Source organism: Lathyrus oleraceus, chromosome 2, assembly GCF_024323335.1.
Source record: "Lathyrus oleraceus cultivar Zhongwan6 chromosome 2, CAAS_Psat_ZW6_1.0, whole genome shotgun sequence".
Classification (NCBI taxonomy): Eukaryota; Viridiplantae; Streptophyta; class Magnoliopsida; order Fabales; family Fabaceae; genus Lathyrus; species Lathyrus oleraceus.
Window position 1 is genome coordinate 325,741,228 of NC_066580.1, and position 17,012 is coordinate 325,758,239.

The following is a 17,012-nucleotide window of genomic DNA, read 5'->3' on the forward strand; positions in this document are numbered from 1 at the left end:
TCTTAGTATGATTTATATTAAAACACATTATATTGAACTTGTTGGTTTGCTTCTCTCATAATTAGCATATGTTTTACTACGGTTTACACGCATATTCGATTCTACCAATAACGGTTCAGATAGATGAGAGTCGATCCAGATTCGCTTCCGTTTGTCATAGAAAAATATTTTTCAAAGCAAAATTTTTATTAAGAAAATTTTATTTGGCCATATATTCAACCCCTCTTCTAGATCGTTTCCCTCGTTTAACATCTTGCATGTACGCTTGAGCATAAAAGTCTCTTATCTGAGCGTTTAAGCATTGGAAGTATCTGACATGTGTGCTTGAGAATTTGAAGTCTCTTGCTTGTGTACTTGAGCATAGAAGTCTCTTACTTGTGTGTTTGAGCATTGGAAGAGCATCCGGTTTAACATCATCATTCACTTCATCGAGTTTAACATAATGCTTCACTTCGACTGATTTAACATCCACACTTACAATAACTTTGAAAAACAGATTCGGGTGCACCATATCTAATACCATAAATAACAGAAAAACAACTTTAAAACTCAAACTATCAGGACCATTCAGAGATGCATATCCGTAACACACCAAACTTTGTCTGGAGATACATATTCATATTCAACGAATATTTTTCAGCTCAAATAGCCCATCAATGCAAGAAATGAAGGATGAAATGAATGAACTTTACCTACAATTGCAACTTCTTTTGCTCCCTTTCATGTGATAAAATACAAGAATGATGTTTTGGTATTGAAGAGTTGATTGAGAATGAAAGAAACTTTTTTAAGGGTTTTAAAAATGAAGTATGTTTGAGCATGAAGAAGATCATGCAAGGTGATGTTTTATCCAATTTTCCGCTTGACATTTTCGGAGATACATCTCAGAAAATTTCATTGAGTTGTTAAATAAACCAACTCAGGGAATAAAATTATCATAAATGAATACATGGGTAATTCGGAGATTCAAAAAGACAATAACTTATGTAATTTTGAGTGTCTTAAAATGCATCTTCAAATACATAAAAAATATCATTTTTAAATTTTCAAAAGTGTGAGAACACACCTTTTAAAATGAAAAGAATAATCCCTGAAAATCAAGCTACGAATGCTAAGAAAATAACTTTTTGGTGAAATGCAGACATACCACTAGATTCTCATGGTTGTTGGTTTTTTATTTCATATTCAAAACTTTCAAGAACTCCAGAGTGATTTAAATTCAAATGATAGTTATTGAATAAACTTCAGTAGTCTCATTTTCTAAACAACTTTTTAATTGCAATTTCTCAAATTATTATTAGCTTTTTGTCAACTTTCAACGGTACGATGGAGTGACTCAATCTGAAACTGGTAGACTCATATCCTAACTAAATCACATTGAATGACATGACAATATCTCAGTTTTCTGCTGTCATGCATGCCATATGCAAGACAAAAATCACTCAACTGCCCTACCCTTTAATATATGCTTAACCAGTAACCACCTTAGACAGCGCAATGCAAGAATTTCCTCCATCACAAAATTGAGTTGATAGCAATATTTTGAAAATTATACTCAAAATTATATTGACATGACTTTTGAATCATTATTTTCTCACTCCTCAGATTGAAACCAACCGGAAACCGGTATTGAACTATTCAAATAATTTGGTTCACAGTTCAAGGTTAAAATGTTAGCTTACTCAATATGACTCGTAAAAGTTCTTAATTATTCAAGTCTATATTGCATGCAAGATTTTAGGCTGACGCCATCAACAATATCCATCCATTCACTTCGTTTTTTAAGACTTTTGCATGACGAACATGTCCTTTGTCATCTCCGTTCCCTTATAATAAAAATAAAACTTACTTTTATCTTTGATTGGGAAGAACTTTCAAAATAGACATAAAAAATTGACACCTACACAACCTTTGAAACAAGTGACAGAAACCCACTACCCACTCTCCACTGTCCTCATCTAAGAAACTCCTCCACCCCACATTTCATTTTCCACCTATCTTCTCATCTTGGTAATTAAATGCTAAACCATCCAAATAAGGATGCCCTCAACAAAGGGTCAGGCTCAATAATAATGTACACTTACATAGAAGAAGGAATGGAATCTATACTTGTTCCTTTTACTCCTTTTTACCCAAAAAGTGAAAAAGCAAAGAAAACCAAAAGCATCCAACAAAACAACCACCCTAATTTGACTTCACTTTCACCTTCCTACTCCTTACAAGAAATTGCTAATAAAGAACACTTTTGTCACTTAAAGAATCTCATGGCATTAAGGACCCACATTCAAAATTATGCTCTATATCATTTGGTGTGATTTTCTCATGTACTAACTTTACTATTCTTTTTGCCTTATCATAACATCTAATAGATATAACTTATTTGTTACAACTCTATAATATTTCAAAAATCGAACCATACATCGAATAGGTGAGATATCTCGAACATGATTCAATTATTTTAAATCATTTGAGCATGAATAAAATTACATTTGAACCACTTAAATAACCGAACTATTGATAGATCAAGGTTTAATCAATTGAACCGGCCGGTCGAGTTCAGATTATATTGATAGGTCATATGTAATATTGCAAAATAAGGCAAAATACATACAAGAATGATAAATGATATAGTTGCAAGACAATTGCTTCGTTATAACTTACATGTTTTGGTCCTAAAGAAAAATATGAGTGGAAGAAAGAGCAAAACAAATGGATTCATTGAATATATGAAAGTAGTTAACAATACAAAAACACTAAGTAACTTAATATAACATGTACCTCTAGCTTTTATTCATCCATGGCAAACTTTCATTGACAACACAATTATGAAAATGTGTATCTGATGAACTTGGTATCTTATTATCTTTCTTAGACCATTGCCAAATCTTTGAAACAGAAAAACTTTCACCTTTCCTTGCAATGTTAATTTTCTTGCCTTCAACATCTCCATCATTGGAAAAACTCTCATCTTGAATTTCTCTAATTCCCTTCAATTGTCTCATACTTCCATCACCTTTAGAAGGTCTCAAAGCAACTTGCAATTCTGAATCACAAACAACATACTGAAAAGATCCCATTGAATAGCATCTCCTAACATCAAAACTACAGTTACTACTCTCTCCTTGGCTTTTTCCAACCCCTTCTGCATTATTTGAACTTCTAAACTTTCCAAGCCTAACAGAAAAAACCCTTTTCCCATTCATTATATGGTTTTCCATATTCTTGTTAACTGAACCAATACCTATAACACAATCTTCATCCCTTTGATCTTCAAACTCAAAAACAGGATTTTTCTCGAACGAAAACCCTTGTGCATAAAGTGTCCCTCTACATAAAGGACACGTTGAATTTGACAATAACCATGTATCTATGCAGTTAATATGAAAAGCATGATTACAATTAGGTAACAATCTAAGCTTATCATGTTCCAAAAACTCACATAAACAAACAGCACAATCAAAAGGCTCTTTCAAACCAATAATCTCTTTGTAAATGAAAACAGGAAGAGCGTCAATGAATGCTTGATCCAAACCTGAATCATGAAGATTGAAAAGCTGCTGCAACTGTCTTTGGTATGCATCAGATTCAGACATTTCAGGAAACCTATTTGATTGAGAAATTGATGAAGAACTAGAAGATCTATGCTTTATGAGAAACCTAACAAGCAAGTGAAGAAAACCTAGGATGAAAAATATAATAGCTAATATAACTATGATGAAGAGAATTGCAGGACTTATTTTGTTTCCAGATGAAGAAATTGGAGCTGGTTCTGACTGTTTTTGGCTGTTACTGTTAGAGTTATAAGGAATTGGAGAAGAATATGGTGAAAGAATAGGAGGATTTACGATAGCACCATTGTTATCATGGATTTGAGAGTGAAACAAATGCATTTTTGAGAATTTGGGATTTCAAAATTCAAATTAGAGAGAGTGTTGATTATAAAGTGGGTTTGAATAAAGTTTGAAACTTTGCTTGGTTTGGGATAAAACCCAGCTCAGACATTTGAACAAACAGGTAATGAGCACATTAGAAGGGTTATTAAGAGGAGGATTAAGCAAAGATTATAAAAAAAAATCAGATTTTTTTGATGGGTGTTTAAAGAGTATGAGTGTCATAACAATAAAATAATTATAGGATAATAATAGTAAGAGGAAAGAACATGGGTGAGTGAGAAATGTCAATGTTTGCAGTTGTAGTTGACCTACCTAAGTTGTTGAAAATTTGAAATCTGAGCAAATATTTGAGGTGAGTTAATTCTCTCTCTTTGTGATGAAAGAGAAACCCTAATAATAATAGTAATGATGGTGGTGATGATAATGAGTGATGGAGTGTGTATTAAATTATGTAATGTTAATGTTAGTGATGTGAAAATCAAAGGCACTTCCAAAACAAAACTCAAGGTTTTTTGTTTGGGTCCCATGCAATATAGGATAGTGTCATTGACATCCCAAAGAAGGAAAAATTGTCACTTTATTCATTTGTCAGGTTGAGTTGAGGGAGAGTGTTGTACAAAATTGGTAAAAAGATGATGTATTTAAATTATTTATATATTATTTTGGAAAAAGTAGTGTTTTAAACAAGTGTCCCATGTTTTGTTGATTTTGTGAAATTGTTCTTAAATACACGTAGTATTGATAAATAATTGTTATATTTTTTTTAAAGATTAAATGATACATTCTCCGTCTCATAATAAATATTTTATTTGAGTTATGTCTAGTTTAAAAAAACTTAATTAAGTATGTTGATTTTAATGATAAAATTACTATATATTTTAGATCTGTATAAGACTTAATTCATCTCAAATCCACTCCACTCGATCGAAAGTATAAAATCAATTCACACGCAAAATGTAACAACCCAATTTTAGTAATTATTTTTTATATTATTATTATTATATTTTATTCTATTTATTTGGAGTGTTAATTAATTAATTGGTTGTTAGGTAGTATAATAATCGATTATATTAATTAATTTGGTGTGTTAATTAATTATTTAGTTGATATGAGATATAATAAATAATTGAATTAATTAATTTGGTGTGCATATTGAGTTGGTTGATTTATTTGAATTAAATAGAGATATTTAAATATTAGGTCTTATTGGGCCTATTAATTAAATTAGAGGTATCATGTTTTAAGCCCAAATAGAATACTAGTATATAAGAGGGGAGGAGAGTGAGAATTATGATTCATTTGATCACTTGACAACAATAAAAAAAGAGAAAAGAAAAAGTAAGGAGAAGAGGGGAAGATCAAGAGAGGAGCTAGGGTTTCCAGAAAATTGAAGAGGTAAGGGGAGAATCCTTATTATTATGGGTTAGTATGATTTGGTCAATGGGTAGAAGCATGTTTAGGTTAAAATCCCTAATTTTGTATGGTTGTGGAAATTGTTAGGTTTTGATGAGTATTCTTGATTTGTGGTGATTTGATTGTGTTAAAACTGCAAATTAACGTTATATACTTAGAGTATTGTATGAGTTATAATTTTCTGAACGTTTGGCTTTTTACGGAATCGAAATCGGAGGTCCGAAAGTCCTCCAACGATGAAAATCGCAGAAAATTCTGCATTTTGTCCGTCACAATCGCGAGCCATTTTTATGTTTTTCGGTCGGAATCGTTTTGGTCATAACTTTTGATCCGTAAGTCCAAATCAAGTGTCGTTTGAAGCGTTGGACATCTGAAATAGAAGGCTATAACTTTGTTTCAGGAATAAAATAATTTTGAAGATTATTTCATGGACGTTTTTGGGGTTGAAGAAGATGAAAATTATGTTGGAAAATTTAGAAAACAACAACTTTTTAGTAACGCCTTCGTGCACGGTTTTATTCATAACTTTCAACTCGTGAATCATTTAGGGTTGGGGTTTAAAGCATTAGAAAGGTGACTCTAATAGATATTATGTGAATGGTGTATTTGTTATGAATGTTAAGATGGTAGAGATGATCTTAATTGCGTATTATGTGAATGGTGTATTTGTTATGAATGTTAAGATGGTAGAGATGATCTTAATTGCATATTATGTGAATGGTGTATTTGTTATGAATGTTAAGATGGTAGAGATGATCTTAATTGCATATTATGTGAATGGTGTATTTGTTATGAATGTTAATATGGTAGAGATGATCTTAATTGCATATTATGTGAATTGTGTATTTTTTATGAATGTGTATATGTACCATTGGTGGATAATTCATAGAGTTGAATTATGGTGATATGTGGAATGTTAATATGGTAGAGATGATCTTAATTGCATATGTTGTTGGTATTTGTACATTCATGGCATGGTCGGCTTCATGGTGGAAGCGGTGAAACTGTGGGTTCACATGGTAGCACACGTTGATCCTTAATTGGAAATAGGCGTGGTAGATGTAGCACACGTTGATCCTTAATTGGAAATAGGTGTGGTAGACGTTGATCCTTAATTGGAAATAGACGTAGCATACGTTGATCCTTAATTGGAAATAGGCGTAGTAGATGTAGCATACGTTGATCCTTAATTGGAAATAGGCGTAGTAGATGTAGCATACGTTGATCCTTAATTGGAAATAGGCGTAGTAGACGTTGATCCTTAATTGGAAATAGACGTAGTGACTTTGATCTTGTCCGGATCGGAAGCGTGGCTTGGATTCTAGATATTGAATCGAAAAGCGGTGAAACATTGGGTTCACATTGAGGTACCACATGCATAGAGTCACATGTCTTGCATTGAGTCGCATTAGAGTTATGTGATGATTGAGTGTATGCATTATTGTGATTGTGATGTGTGTATGAGATATGGTAATTGAATTGATGATGTTTGGATACATAACTTGGCAAAGTATGTGATTATGTGATAATTGTAGTTATGTGTATTTTTGGGAATATAATATTGGATTTGAATATTATAATCCTTGAGTTTTTGTGTGTGCTTGAAACATGTGAAATAAAGGTTGGTTAATATTATTTACATGGTTATATGAAGTGTGACGAGTTCCTTTAATTGTTGATTTAATCAATGTGCCTTATTATACTTCTTCATAATGATTTGAATTCTCACCCTTCTGTTGGAATGATGCTTTACGCGGCATCGCGCAGATACTCCGGAGTAGTATTGCTGAAGTAAGTGGACGGTAGCTCACTCGAGATTAGCCGGAGAGTTTCCGTATTTTAGTTTGAAGACTAGGTAATGAGTCAATGCTCTGGTCATGTAACACGGGGTAGATTGGTAGTATTGAACTTGTATCCTATTTGGATAAGTATTATATTATTACTTGTGAACATGCTTAGTTGCCATTACTATTTGAGAGGCCATAGTGCCAAATATTCTGGATATGGTTTTATCTTATCTTGAAGAGATTATTGAGAGATGATCATGGTATGGGACATGGACCATTTTATGAAATACATGAGTATTCATTATTTTCCGCTGCGAACGCATATGCTTGAATATTCATGATAAGTGAAATGTGTTATTTTAAATGACCAGGTGTATTGTATATTGATGATGAATGATGTTTTGTTTTTGAAAGCTTTTAGTTTTTGAAAACGTCGATGTGACGCCCTTTTGTTTATATGCGTGCTTATTTACTATGATTATATGTTAAGTATTTTGGGGTAAAAAAATGGGTGTTACACAAAAGGGTAAGGTACTCTCTTTGATCTCCATTTTTAACTACATTAATCTTAAATCTTGAACTAACTTGAACGTTGGAGTGCTAACCATGTAGATCCACCATGTGCAACCGTAATGGAGATCAACACTATCATTCAAGGACATCAGTTCTCCAACTGCATCCATTTATGGTTCTTAAACAGAACAACGACGCCGTCTGTAGGAAACAACTTCTGATTTCTATGATTTCCACGACTTCAAATTCAACCTCAAATCAACATGTTTGTAACCTCCCCATGTCACCGAATTGAGAGCATTATGAATCGAGCATAGAGATTCGTTACATACGATTTAGTTGGTTCTGGTTTCAACAACGATTTACTAGATCTCGAGATCTCTAGTTCTCCTTGGAAGCTCCATGAAGAAGAAGAAAGGATCCTAGATTCGGATTCACGCTGGAAGCATCGAAAAATGATGGCAATTTCCCCGAAGATCTTATCAAAGATTCATGATCCGGATTCACTTTACCGACTATCGTCAACTAACCCATAAGCATGACGGGAAGCCCGTCACACTCGTGACGACCGTCACACTGAAGTGGAAAGCAATTTCTTCGTTTTTGGCCATGAGAGCTCATTCGAAGCACTGATTTCGCCCCTTATACCCCCAATTGATACATATTATACAAGGATTCAATCATAAGATACTCATCAATTAACATCCAATTTCACCAATTAATCATGAATTCGAGAATATGTTCATAAGCCAATTACACAACCATGATAGGGATAACATCCATATTCACACTTATTAAGTATTACTCAGAGCACGAATTTATACATAAAATATGGAAAATAGCATGGATTCACATAATCATAATCAAGCTCATAAAACACAACAACGGTGAGTAAAATCTAGAAGAGGGTGAGGATCCCTCTTCACGCTTCATGCAATACACCTATATTATAGTAGTTTCCCAATCTCCTTACATGAATTTCCAGCAGCAAAACAATCAAAGTTTTCGGCTATGGTGTTCTTCCCCTTCATGAGCTTCCTAGGTTTGTCTATTTCCCTAAATTCCCAAACTTCTACGTATTAGACAAAAAGGCTCCCTTCACATTTTCTATATATTTAACCTAATTACTAAATTTAGTAATTACACCTTAGCCCCAACTCCTTTCTAATTATCACCATTTTACCCTGTCTTTCTATTAATTCCAATTTCCACGTACTTCCTCACAACTTGTTGTTTTCTATTATTTTAATTATTATTCTATCATTTTAATCACTTAAAATTAACTAATAATTCTAATCAATTCCTACCACTCTCTGTAAATCTCCCAAAATGATCCATAATTGCCAAATAGCCATATAACACACATTATCACTAAAATAAATAATTAAAAACACTTTAAATCACTCAAATAATTAAATAAGAGTGACAAAAATTCAATTAAATAAGTTAATTGAATTCATGGCGTTACAAGGTCCACCTCGACCCGAGCTTTCGCCTCAGGGCAGGGATGTGGATCCTCTATCTTTGGCCGAGTATGATCCTTTGTGATGTGGAGCTCAGTTCAAAGCATGGCCGCATATATCCAATTTAATGTCCCTTGTCTGTAAGTATAATTCGAAACACAATTACAATTAACCGGACTCATGCCTTATCCATATAAACGTGATTAGGGCATTAGTCGCATCTAGCTAGTTTAACATGATATACTTACAAGTACAATGGATAGCATAAACTCTTAGAGCTGAACTCATATTAAGCAAGTTCTGATCCGAAATACGGACACATCAAATTGTACCAATGCTTCCTCTACGCAAGCATTTTCTGAGTACAACTACGCCATGCTACCTCGACATTCCATCAAGGAAACATGTACACCTTAATGTAGCACACTCTAAAAATAAATATCCATACACGACTTTACAAAAGACTTAAGGCCATTTACACTTTAAGCAAATATCATTTACTCCTTTTTGTAGCAAACAAATTATTCCTCCGCCAAGATTTGATATAAGGACATCTAATGTACTAGATGACAAAGTTTCTTCCTCCAATGAATCCCTAGACACCCTTTCCGAGTCAGAATCATCAAATATGGGTATGCTCTTTGGTTATAGGTGACCACTACTAAGAGGAGAAATATGATAATTATAGGAGGTCCCCATTGTAGAGGCATATGAAGTTTCAACTTCAGAGTCATTCACTAGGTCGACCGTATTATTGCTCATCATGACTAGGAAAAATATAAAATACCAAGGACAAAGCTTGCATTCTAAAGGTAACTGGTGATGTGGGATTGAAGAAGCGGGAGGAATGGAATAAAGGAAAAAGTATTAAGGGAAGAATTGAAATCGGTCTTATTGATACTCTTAGAGAAGAAGAAGCAAATATATTTTCTGGAAATTAACTGCAAGTTTGAAATGCTAAAGGTTGCGAAAAAACTTCTAAATACTCAATTCACCCTATTTATAAGCAACAAAAGCTGAAAGGATCAGACCAACTATGAAAATAAATCACAAGATCAACACTAGATTTACACTCATGGATACATGCCAACTCAAGTTCACTCAAGCTCTAGATAAACTGTGTCATGCCTTAACTGGTTATGTCATTACACGTGTCAGAAAAGAATGATGAAATGTTTCAATGATGGAACCGCATTCAATGTGCCTGTTCCCCACTACTTTTTCAAAAATGAACCTAAGCATTTTAGTTCCATTCCACATCATACCACGTCGTGGAGGCTGGTCAATGATACTTAAGACTTCCCCCGACACCTTCAGTTCTCGACAAAACCTTGGGGGAAATTATTCTGGACCAACGAAAGGCCCAAGTGACCAAGGCCTAGTCCATCTTAAATCCACTATACTTAGACCAAGGTAAAAAACCAGTTCCCACGCTAAGAGCAAGGTAGAATATTTGATCTTAACTTTTCACTATATTCATCTTGAATCTTGAACTGACTTAGGCGTTGGAGTGCTAACCATGTAGGTCACCCCACACCAGCATTATAGAGATACGAGCCACCGTTCAAGATCATGATTTTTTTTAACTGCATCTATTTCTAGTTCCCAAACGGAACAAGGATTATAAAAAGGAGTGAAATAAAACTGGTTGTTCAATTATGAAGTTAGAAATTTGATGTTCGGTTGTTTGAATAAGATGGTAAATGATGTTGTTGAATGTAACAAAATTCTTAAACAAATGACTGGCTTTTATTATGCAAGAAGCATGTCTAGTTGTGAAGCTGTAAATAACTCTAGGAAGGATATGTTACCTGTTGAATGATGGGATTTTTATGGAGATATGACTCCACTGATTAAAGTGGTTTGCAATTCGTGTTCTAAGCTTAACATGCAGCTCCTCTAGTTTTGAACAGAATTGAAGTTCCTTTAAAACAATATTGAAATATTATTTGTTTGTTTATAGACTTGGTTTTTATTTGTTTAGAAATATTGATTTGAATTATTATTTACTTTGTAGGTTCATACAAAGAGAAGAAGTGGGTTTCATCAAATAAGGAGTAATAACTTGGTTTATGTCATGTACAATTTGAATTTGAAAAGTAGAAAAGGAAAATAAAAATGTATCGTTCTTTCATTTGAATATATTCATTTAGATGACTAATGGATAACTGAAGATCCTAATGAAAAAAATGTGAAAACTAAATTTAATGTTGAGCAAGATGATGTTAGTGTTAACAATGTTGTGGAAGCTAATGTTGCTGTTACTAATATTGTGAAAAGTTGTAGTAGGGCCAATTTTTAGTTAGGTGAAAGTGGAACTTCAAGAAATCCAACTTTGGTTAATTATGAAAAAGGTGTTTTGCCTCGAGCAGAGTTTGATGATGATAGTCAAGATATCAATGAAGATGATGGTGATGATATTGGTGGTGGTGATTTCACCGGAGCTTTGGATATTTGAAGCCATTAAAATATATATATATATATATATATATATATATATATATATATATATATATATATATATATATATATATATATATATATATATATATATATTATGTTTTTTTTTTGCTTTATGTAGTTTCCAATTAATAGTGGATAGTGCTTTAATTATTTAACTATATACTTTCCTATTTAGTTGGTTTTATTATCGAGTTTTTTGTTAAGAACTTTGTTATGGAGTATGAAATTTAAATTTTGATGTTAATTGGTGTTACATTATATATATCTGTGTCATATATGAGGAATTAAAAGGTTTATAAATATATGTGTATGTCACATATATGTCACTTATATGTTTTTGAAAGTCATTTTTAATTTTCCATAGACTTGTTCGAGTCTGTGAGTCGAGTCTACAAACCATTTCCGAGTCTGAGTAGACTCGCGAGTCTAACAACCTTGGTTACTCTTATAATTTTACAATACACTAATTACTCATACACAAGACTAATCAAGCTTTCGCACTTCCTCTGTGTTACAACCTTGAAGCTTCTAGATTCTTTGCTTGATTCATCATTGATTCAACATTTCATCTGCAACTTTCTTCTTATAACTGATGAGCATTCATATAGCATCTTATATATACACCATCATTAGATGTTTCTTGATCAGAGATCCTCAGGTAATTCACTAAATGCCACTTTAAATTAGGTGTTGTTATCATCAAAATCACCAAGATCATTTGCGAATTAGTGTACCTGTAAGTATATAGTTTCACATTGTCCCCCTTTTTGATGATGACAATGCATAACTCAAGGAGGTGGACAAATAGACTAGCAGAGGTAAAATATTGGAATGGTTACACTCCCCCTTATAAATATAGAGAGTATACCCTACTCTCATGAGAGTATACTTCTCCCACTTTGGTATAATTAAAAAGGAAGAAAATAACACAAAGCAAGCACATAGATCATGTAAGAACACATATAAAAAGGGAAGAAAAAGAATTAGAAGAGGCATCTAGAAGATTTAATCCATGTATGATTAATTGAATATTCCTAATTTAGTTTTTTTATGAAAAATAAATTATCCTTAGGAAGAGGTTTAGTAAAAGTGTGGCCAGTTGATTAAATGAATACACATGCTCAACTACACAATCCCCTTTTTCGACATGTTCTCTAATGAAATGGTTCCTAACATCAATGTGTTTATTGCGATAATGAAACGATGGATTTTTTCATGAGGTTTATGTCCCTAATGTAATTGCATTTTATCGGGATAACTCTGAGATCAACTTTGTAATCACTTAGTTGATGTTTCATCCAAATAATTTGCATACAAAAGCTACCCGCAACAATGTAGTTTGCCTCAGTTGTGGATAAAATTACAATTGCGTTTTTCTTTATATGTTAGGAGACAAGTGAGTTACTAAGTAAGTGACATGTATCACTATCACTTTTACGATCCAATTTGCACCTAGCAAAATAACTGCCAGAGTACCCAATTGTGGCACAATATGTCACTTTGGTGTACCATAAACCTACTAGTGGTGTGCTAGTGAGATATCTCATATTGTGTTTTACCTCAACAAGATGTGATTCTTTGGGGTTTGCTTGAAAATGGGCACAAAGACATAAATCAAATATGATATCAGAAGGAGATGCAGTGAGATAAAGGAGAGAGTTGGTCATACCTTGATATATAATTTCTTTGACTTGATTTTTTTCTTTCATCTTTGTCCAAGCTACATGAAGTACTCATTAGAATGGAAATAAATTTTATTTTTTCCATGTTGAATCTCTTGCATAGTTATTTGTAGTACTTTGCTTGATGATGAATGTGCCTTCCTTAGATAAATGAATTTTAAGGCCTAAAAATATCAGAGCCTCCCCATCATTAACGTATCGAATTCATTTTGCATCATCTTAGAAAATTCCTTACACAAGGATTCATTAGTAGCACAAAATATGATGTCATAAACATAAATCTGAACAAATAAGATGTCATGCTCCGGGTTTTTTGACAAAAAGAGTTTTGTCAACTCGTCCTATTTGAAAATTATTTTCAAATAGAAATTTGCTTAAATTCTCATACCAAGCTCTAAGATTAGGAAAAGAAGAGGTCACAAATTTAGAAGGTTGATCAACAAACACTTCCTCTTGGATGTAACAGTTTAAGAACACAACTTTTTACCTCTATTTGGAAGAGTTTAAAATCCATGATGCTTGAGAAAGCTAGAAGCATCCTTATGGCTTCTAATCGAGCTACAACATCATACATTTCATCAAAGTTTATGTTTATTGATTGTATACTCTCTCAATAAGTCTCGCTTTATTTCTTAAAACATTTCCATCCTCATTAGTCTTGTTGTAAAAGACCCAACGAATTTCAATCATTTGATTAACGAAAGATTTGAGAATAAATTACCAAATGTTGTTTCTTTCAAACTTATTTAACTCCTTTACATATAAAGAGACCAATGTTTGTCGATGAGAGCCTCATCAGCTTCCTTTGAATGAATTTGGAAAACAAATTCCATTTGATCACATACCTTGCTAAGGAAGTATCGAGTTATGACCCCCTTAAAAATATCTCCAATGACATTCTAAATCTGATGGTCTTTAGTGGTCCTCAATTCTTTGGGAAGATTTTGATGATTTATATTTTCTTTTTCTGTTAGAATATCTTCAGTTTAACTTTGATCTACCACTTGATCTTGATCTTTATTTTTATCTTTATCTTCTAGAGATATTTTCTCTAAGATTCCTGAACAATCAACAATTTCTACTTCTACAAACAAGGGGTTAGAGTCTTCAAAAGTTACATAAACTTATTCTTCTATTGTCAAAGTTCTTTTATTAAAACCTCTAAAAGTCTTCATTAGCTTTTGTGTCAAAATTTTCACGATTATCCTTTTCGTTGTTAAGAACAACACATTTACATCCAAAGACATGTAAGTGAGAAATATTCACCTTTGTTCCTTTATATATTTCATAGGGCGTCATCTTTAGAATTGGTCTTATCAAAACACGATTCATTATATTGCAAATAATGTTCATTGTATCAGCGCAAATGATAGAAATGTTAGTCTCATTGAACAACGTCCTTGCTAGCTCTGATAGGGGTCTATTTTTTCTCTCCATTACCCTATTTTGTTGAGGAGTTCCTAAAGTGAAAAATATATGTTAAATACAATTCTCATTAAAAAAAAAATTCCTCATTATAAAATTATCCACATTACCTTTACTAGTTTTTAAATGACAACAAACTCGTCTTTTCTTTTTTAATTTATGTCCCAATTAAAATATGCAACATAATTCACAGCAAAATAAGTCCATCACAATTAATCAGTGGCAAATTTTTGGAGATAGCATTTTAATGTTTTTCATTTGTTCAGGGCAGAAACAAGAACAAAATGTAAATATTTATTTAAATACAAATATTTCATTTAATCCCAATATGACAACAAAATTCTTAAGTTCCATCCCAAAATTGTGACGGTTTTTCTACATTTCGCATCAATATTGAGACAAAACTTGTAACATAATTAAATTAAAAAAAAGAGACCAATATAAGAGTTTGTGATTAATTTCAATTAAAAAGATTACTTTAATATCAATGAAAGGATCTTCTACAATTTTATTTAATGAAACTATATCAAGTTACACTTATGATAAAATAAACATGATTAAAGGAATAGAAAAAGTAACTATTGCATAAGATCTACAAGAAAAAGGAAGAATTTAAGAGGGGGCATAATATAGTTTTCACAATTTTCTGTTAATAACACCTCCTTACTTAATGGATCAAGAGACTAATTTGATGACTTGGCTTTTGGATTCTAAAGTGAGCATGCCTTTGTCAATGTTATGTATTTCCTTCTTACCACCTTACAAAAGGAAAGTCTCCTAAAGACTCATGCTTTTGGTTGACAAAAGAGGGGCTAAAGAAGATGTGAAAATATTATCTGGCTTGTTTTGTGTTCCTCTTGAGCTTGTGCCCACATGATAGTATAAAATCCAATGGCTATTATAGCAGCTCCAATCATGCTTCAACAATAAGTAAAACCAATTTTTAAATAGAAAGACTAGTCTAGAAGTATTAGATTGTTTGAATTATTTTTCACATATTTGTTGTTGTTTAATTACATATACTTATTTACCTTTCAAGATAAAGATTGTCTCCCAAAAATATTACCCCCGTGACAAGTGCAATGATCATTCCGAAAGGATTGAACATAGCTACATATATTGGTCATTTCTTACGGAACGCAATGTGTGTATAACACTCCCCATTGAAACAATAAAAAATTGCTTATACACTATTACAGAAAAGTCATTTTACAACGTTTGAAAAATGGATATCATAACCTTTGTGAAATAGGAGGTGATTGTATGTATGATGCTTTCCACCACGGCCGTGCGTGCATAATTATAAGCTATGTAACACGCTATCTATCACAACGGTTACTTTAAATAACTGTTGTGATATTCTTAACGCATAACATTTAACAATAGTTGATATAAACAACTGTTGTGATATATACATAGTTTATTATAAATTATGTGAAATATTTATTTCAGAAATACTCACTAAACACATAATCTTTCAATCTGATATAGAATATTATAATATGACAAATTAAGTTACATTAGAAGAAGAAGTTCACGTTCAATGTTAGACAAGAGTTCTTCAAATCCTTATCCGTATTTTATTCTTTAATGATTAGAACTTTGTTTAATGCTCCTAGTTCTTCAACTTCCCTGTCCTTCATCTCTAGTTCATTTTGTAAAATATTATTTACTTTATAGACAAAATTAGAGGTGGAGAAATGAGCGGTTGAAGAACTACAAGCATTAAATAAAGTTCTAATTGTTAAAGAATAAAATACGGATAACGAATTGAAGAATTCTTGTCTAGAATTGAACGTGTACTTGTTTTTAAATATAATTTTATCTATCATATTATAATTTTTTAATGCAATCTGAAAAGTTATATATTCGATAAGGGATTGGAAAAACACTCAAACTACATAATATATAATAAACCTGTCTTTTAAACAAACATTAACAACAACATTCATCAACAAAAACCCTTAAACAACATAAAACATAAAATTTTAATTAATAAGAAGAAAAACAACATATATATCAACTCATATAATGTTTCAGAAACGTACCTGTTGTCGCGCCGCGGAAAATAGCTGAGCTCGTCGCACGCTCGAAGATACAATAGAGTCGCCACCGAACTTTATTTATTCTAAAGGAAAGGGGAGATATCGATAAAACCCAAGGGGAAGAGAAACATGGTAAGAAACTTGATTATGCAAGGGAAAGGTATTAACGCGTCTCACATCCGTTGTACTCAAAGGTAACCATTTTGATTGTTCTTTGCACGAATATGTGTTATATCTAAAGGTTACTTGCGAATGCTAAAAGGGGAAAAACAAGTTTATTAATTAGTGTGCTCACCAAGGATTCAAACCCTCGTGCCTACGTATTCCC

The 17,012-nt window shown here is 32.4% G+C and overlaps 1 protein-coding gene across 2 annotated transcripts; it reads right to left on the reverse strand.

Annotated features, from left to right (window-relative positions):
- Positions 1-2,698: 2,698 nt before the first annotated feature.
- LOC127119341 (RING-H2 finger protein ATL47) lies at positions 2,699-4,376 on the reverse strand. Of its 2 annotated transcripts, XM_051049565.1 has the most exons (2): positions 3,533-4,376; positions 2,699-3,367 (listed from the first exon to the last, which is right to left on the reverse strand). In XM_051049565.1, exons 1-2 carry the CDS (start codon positions 3,888-3,890, stop codon positions 2,781-2,783), a joined length of 945 nt encoding a protein of 314 aa, XP_050905522.1. In that variant the 5' UTR covers positions 3,891-4,376; the 3' UTR covers positions 2,699-2,780. The 2 variants fall into 2 exon arrangements, with proteins under 2 accessions (XP_050905522.1, XP_050905520.1); XM_051049563.1 differs by having other exon boundaries at positions 2,699-4,375.
- Between the last annotated feature and the right edge of the window lie 12,636 nt (positions 4,377-17,012).

What these genes read in the sequence shown, in the direction of transcription:
- LOC127119341 (XM_051049563.1), bottom strand. Translation starts at nt 3,890, where the DNA reads ATGCATTTGTTTCACTCTCAAATCCATGATAACAATGGTGCTATCGTA.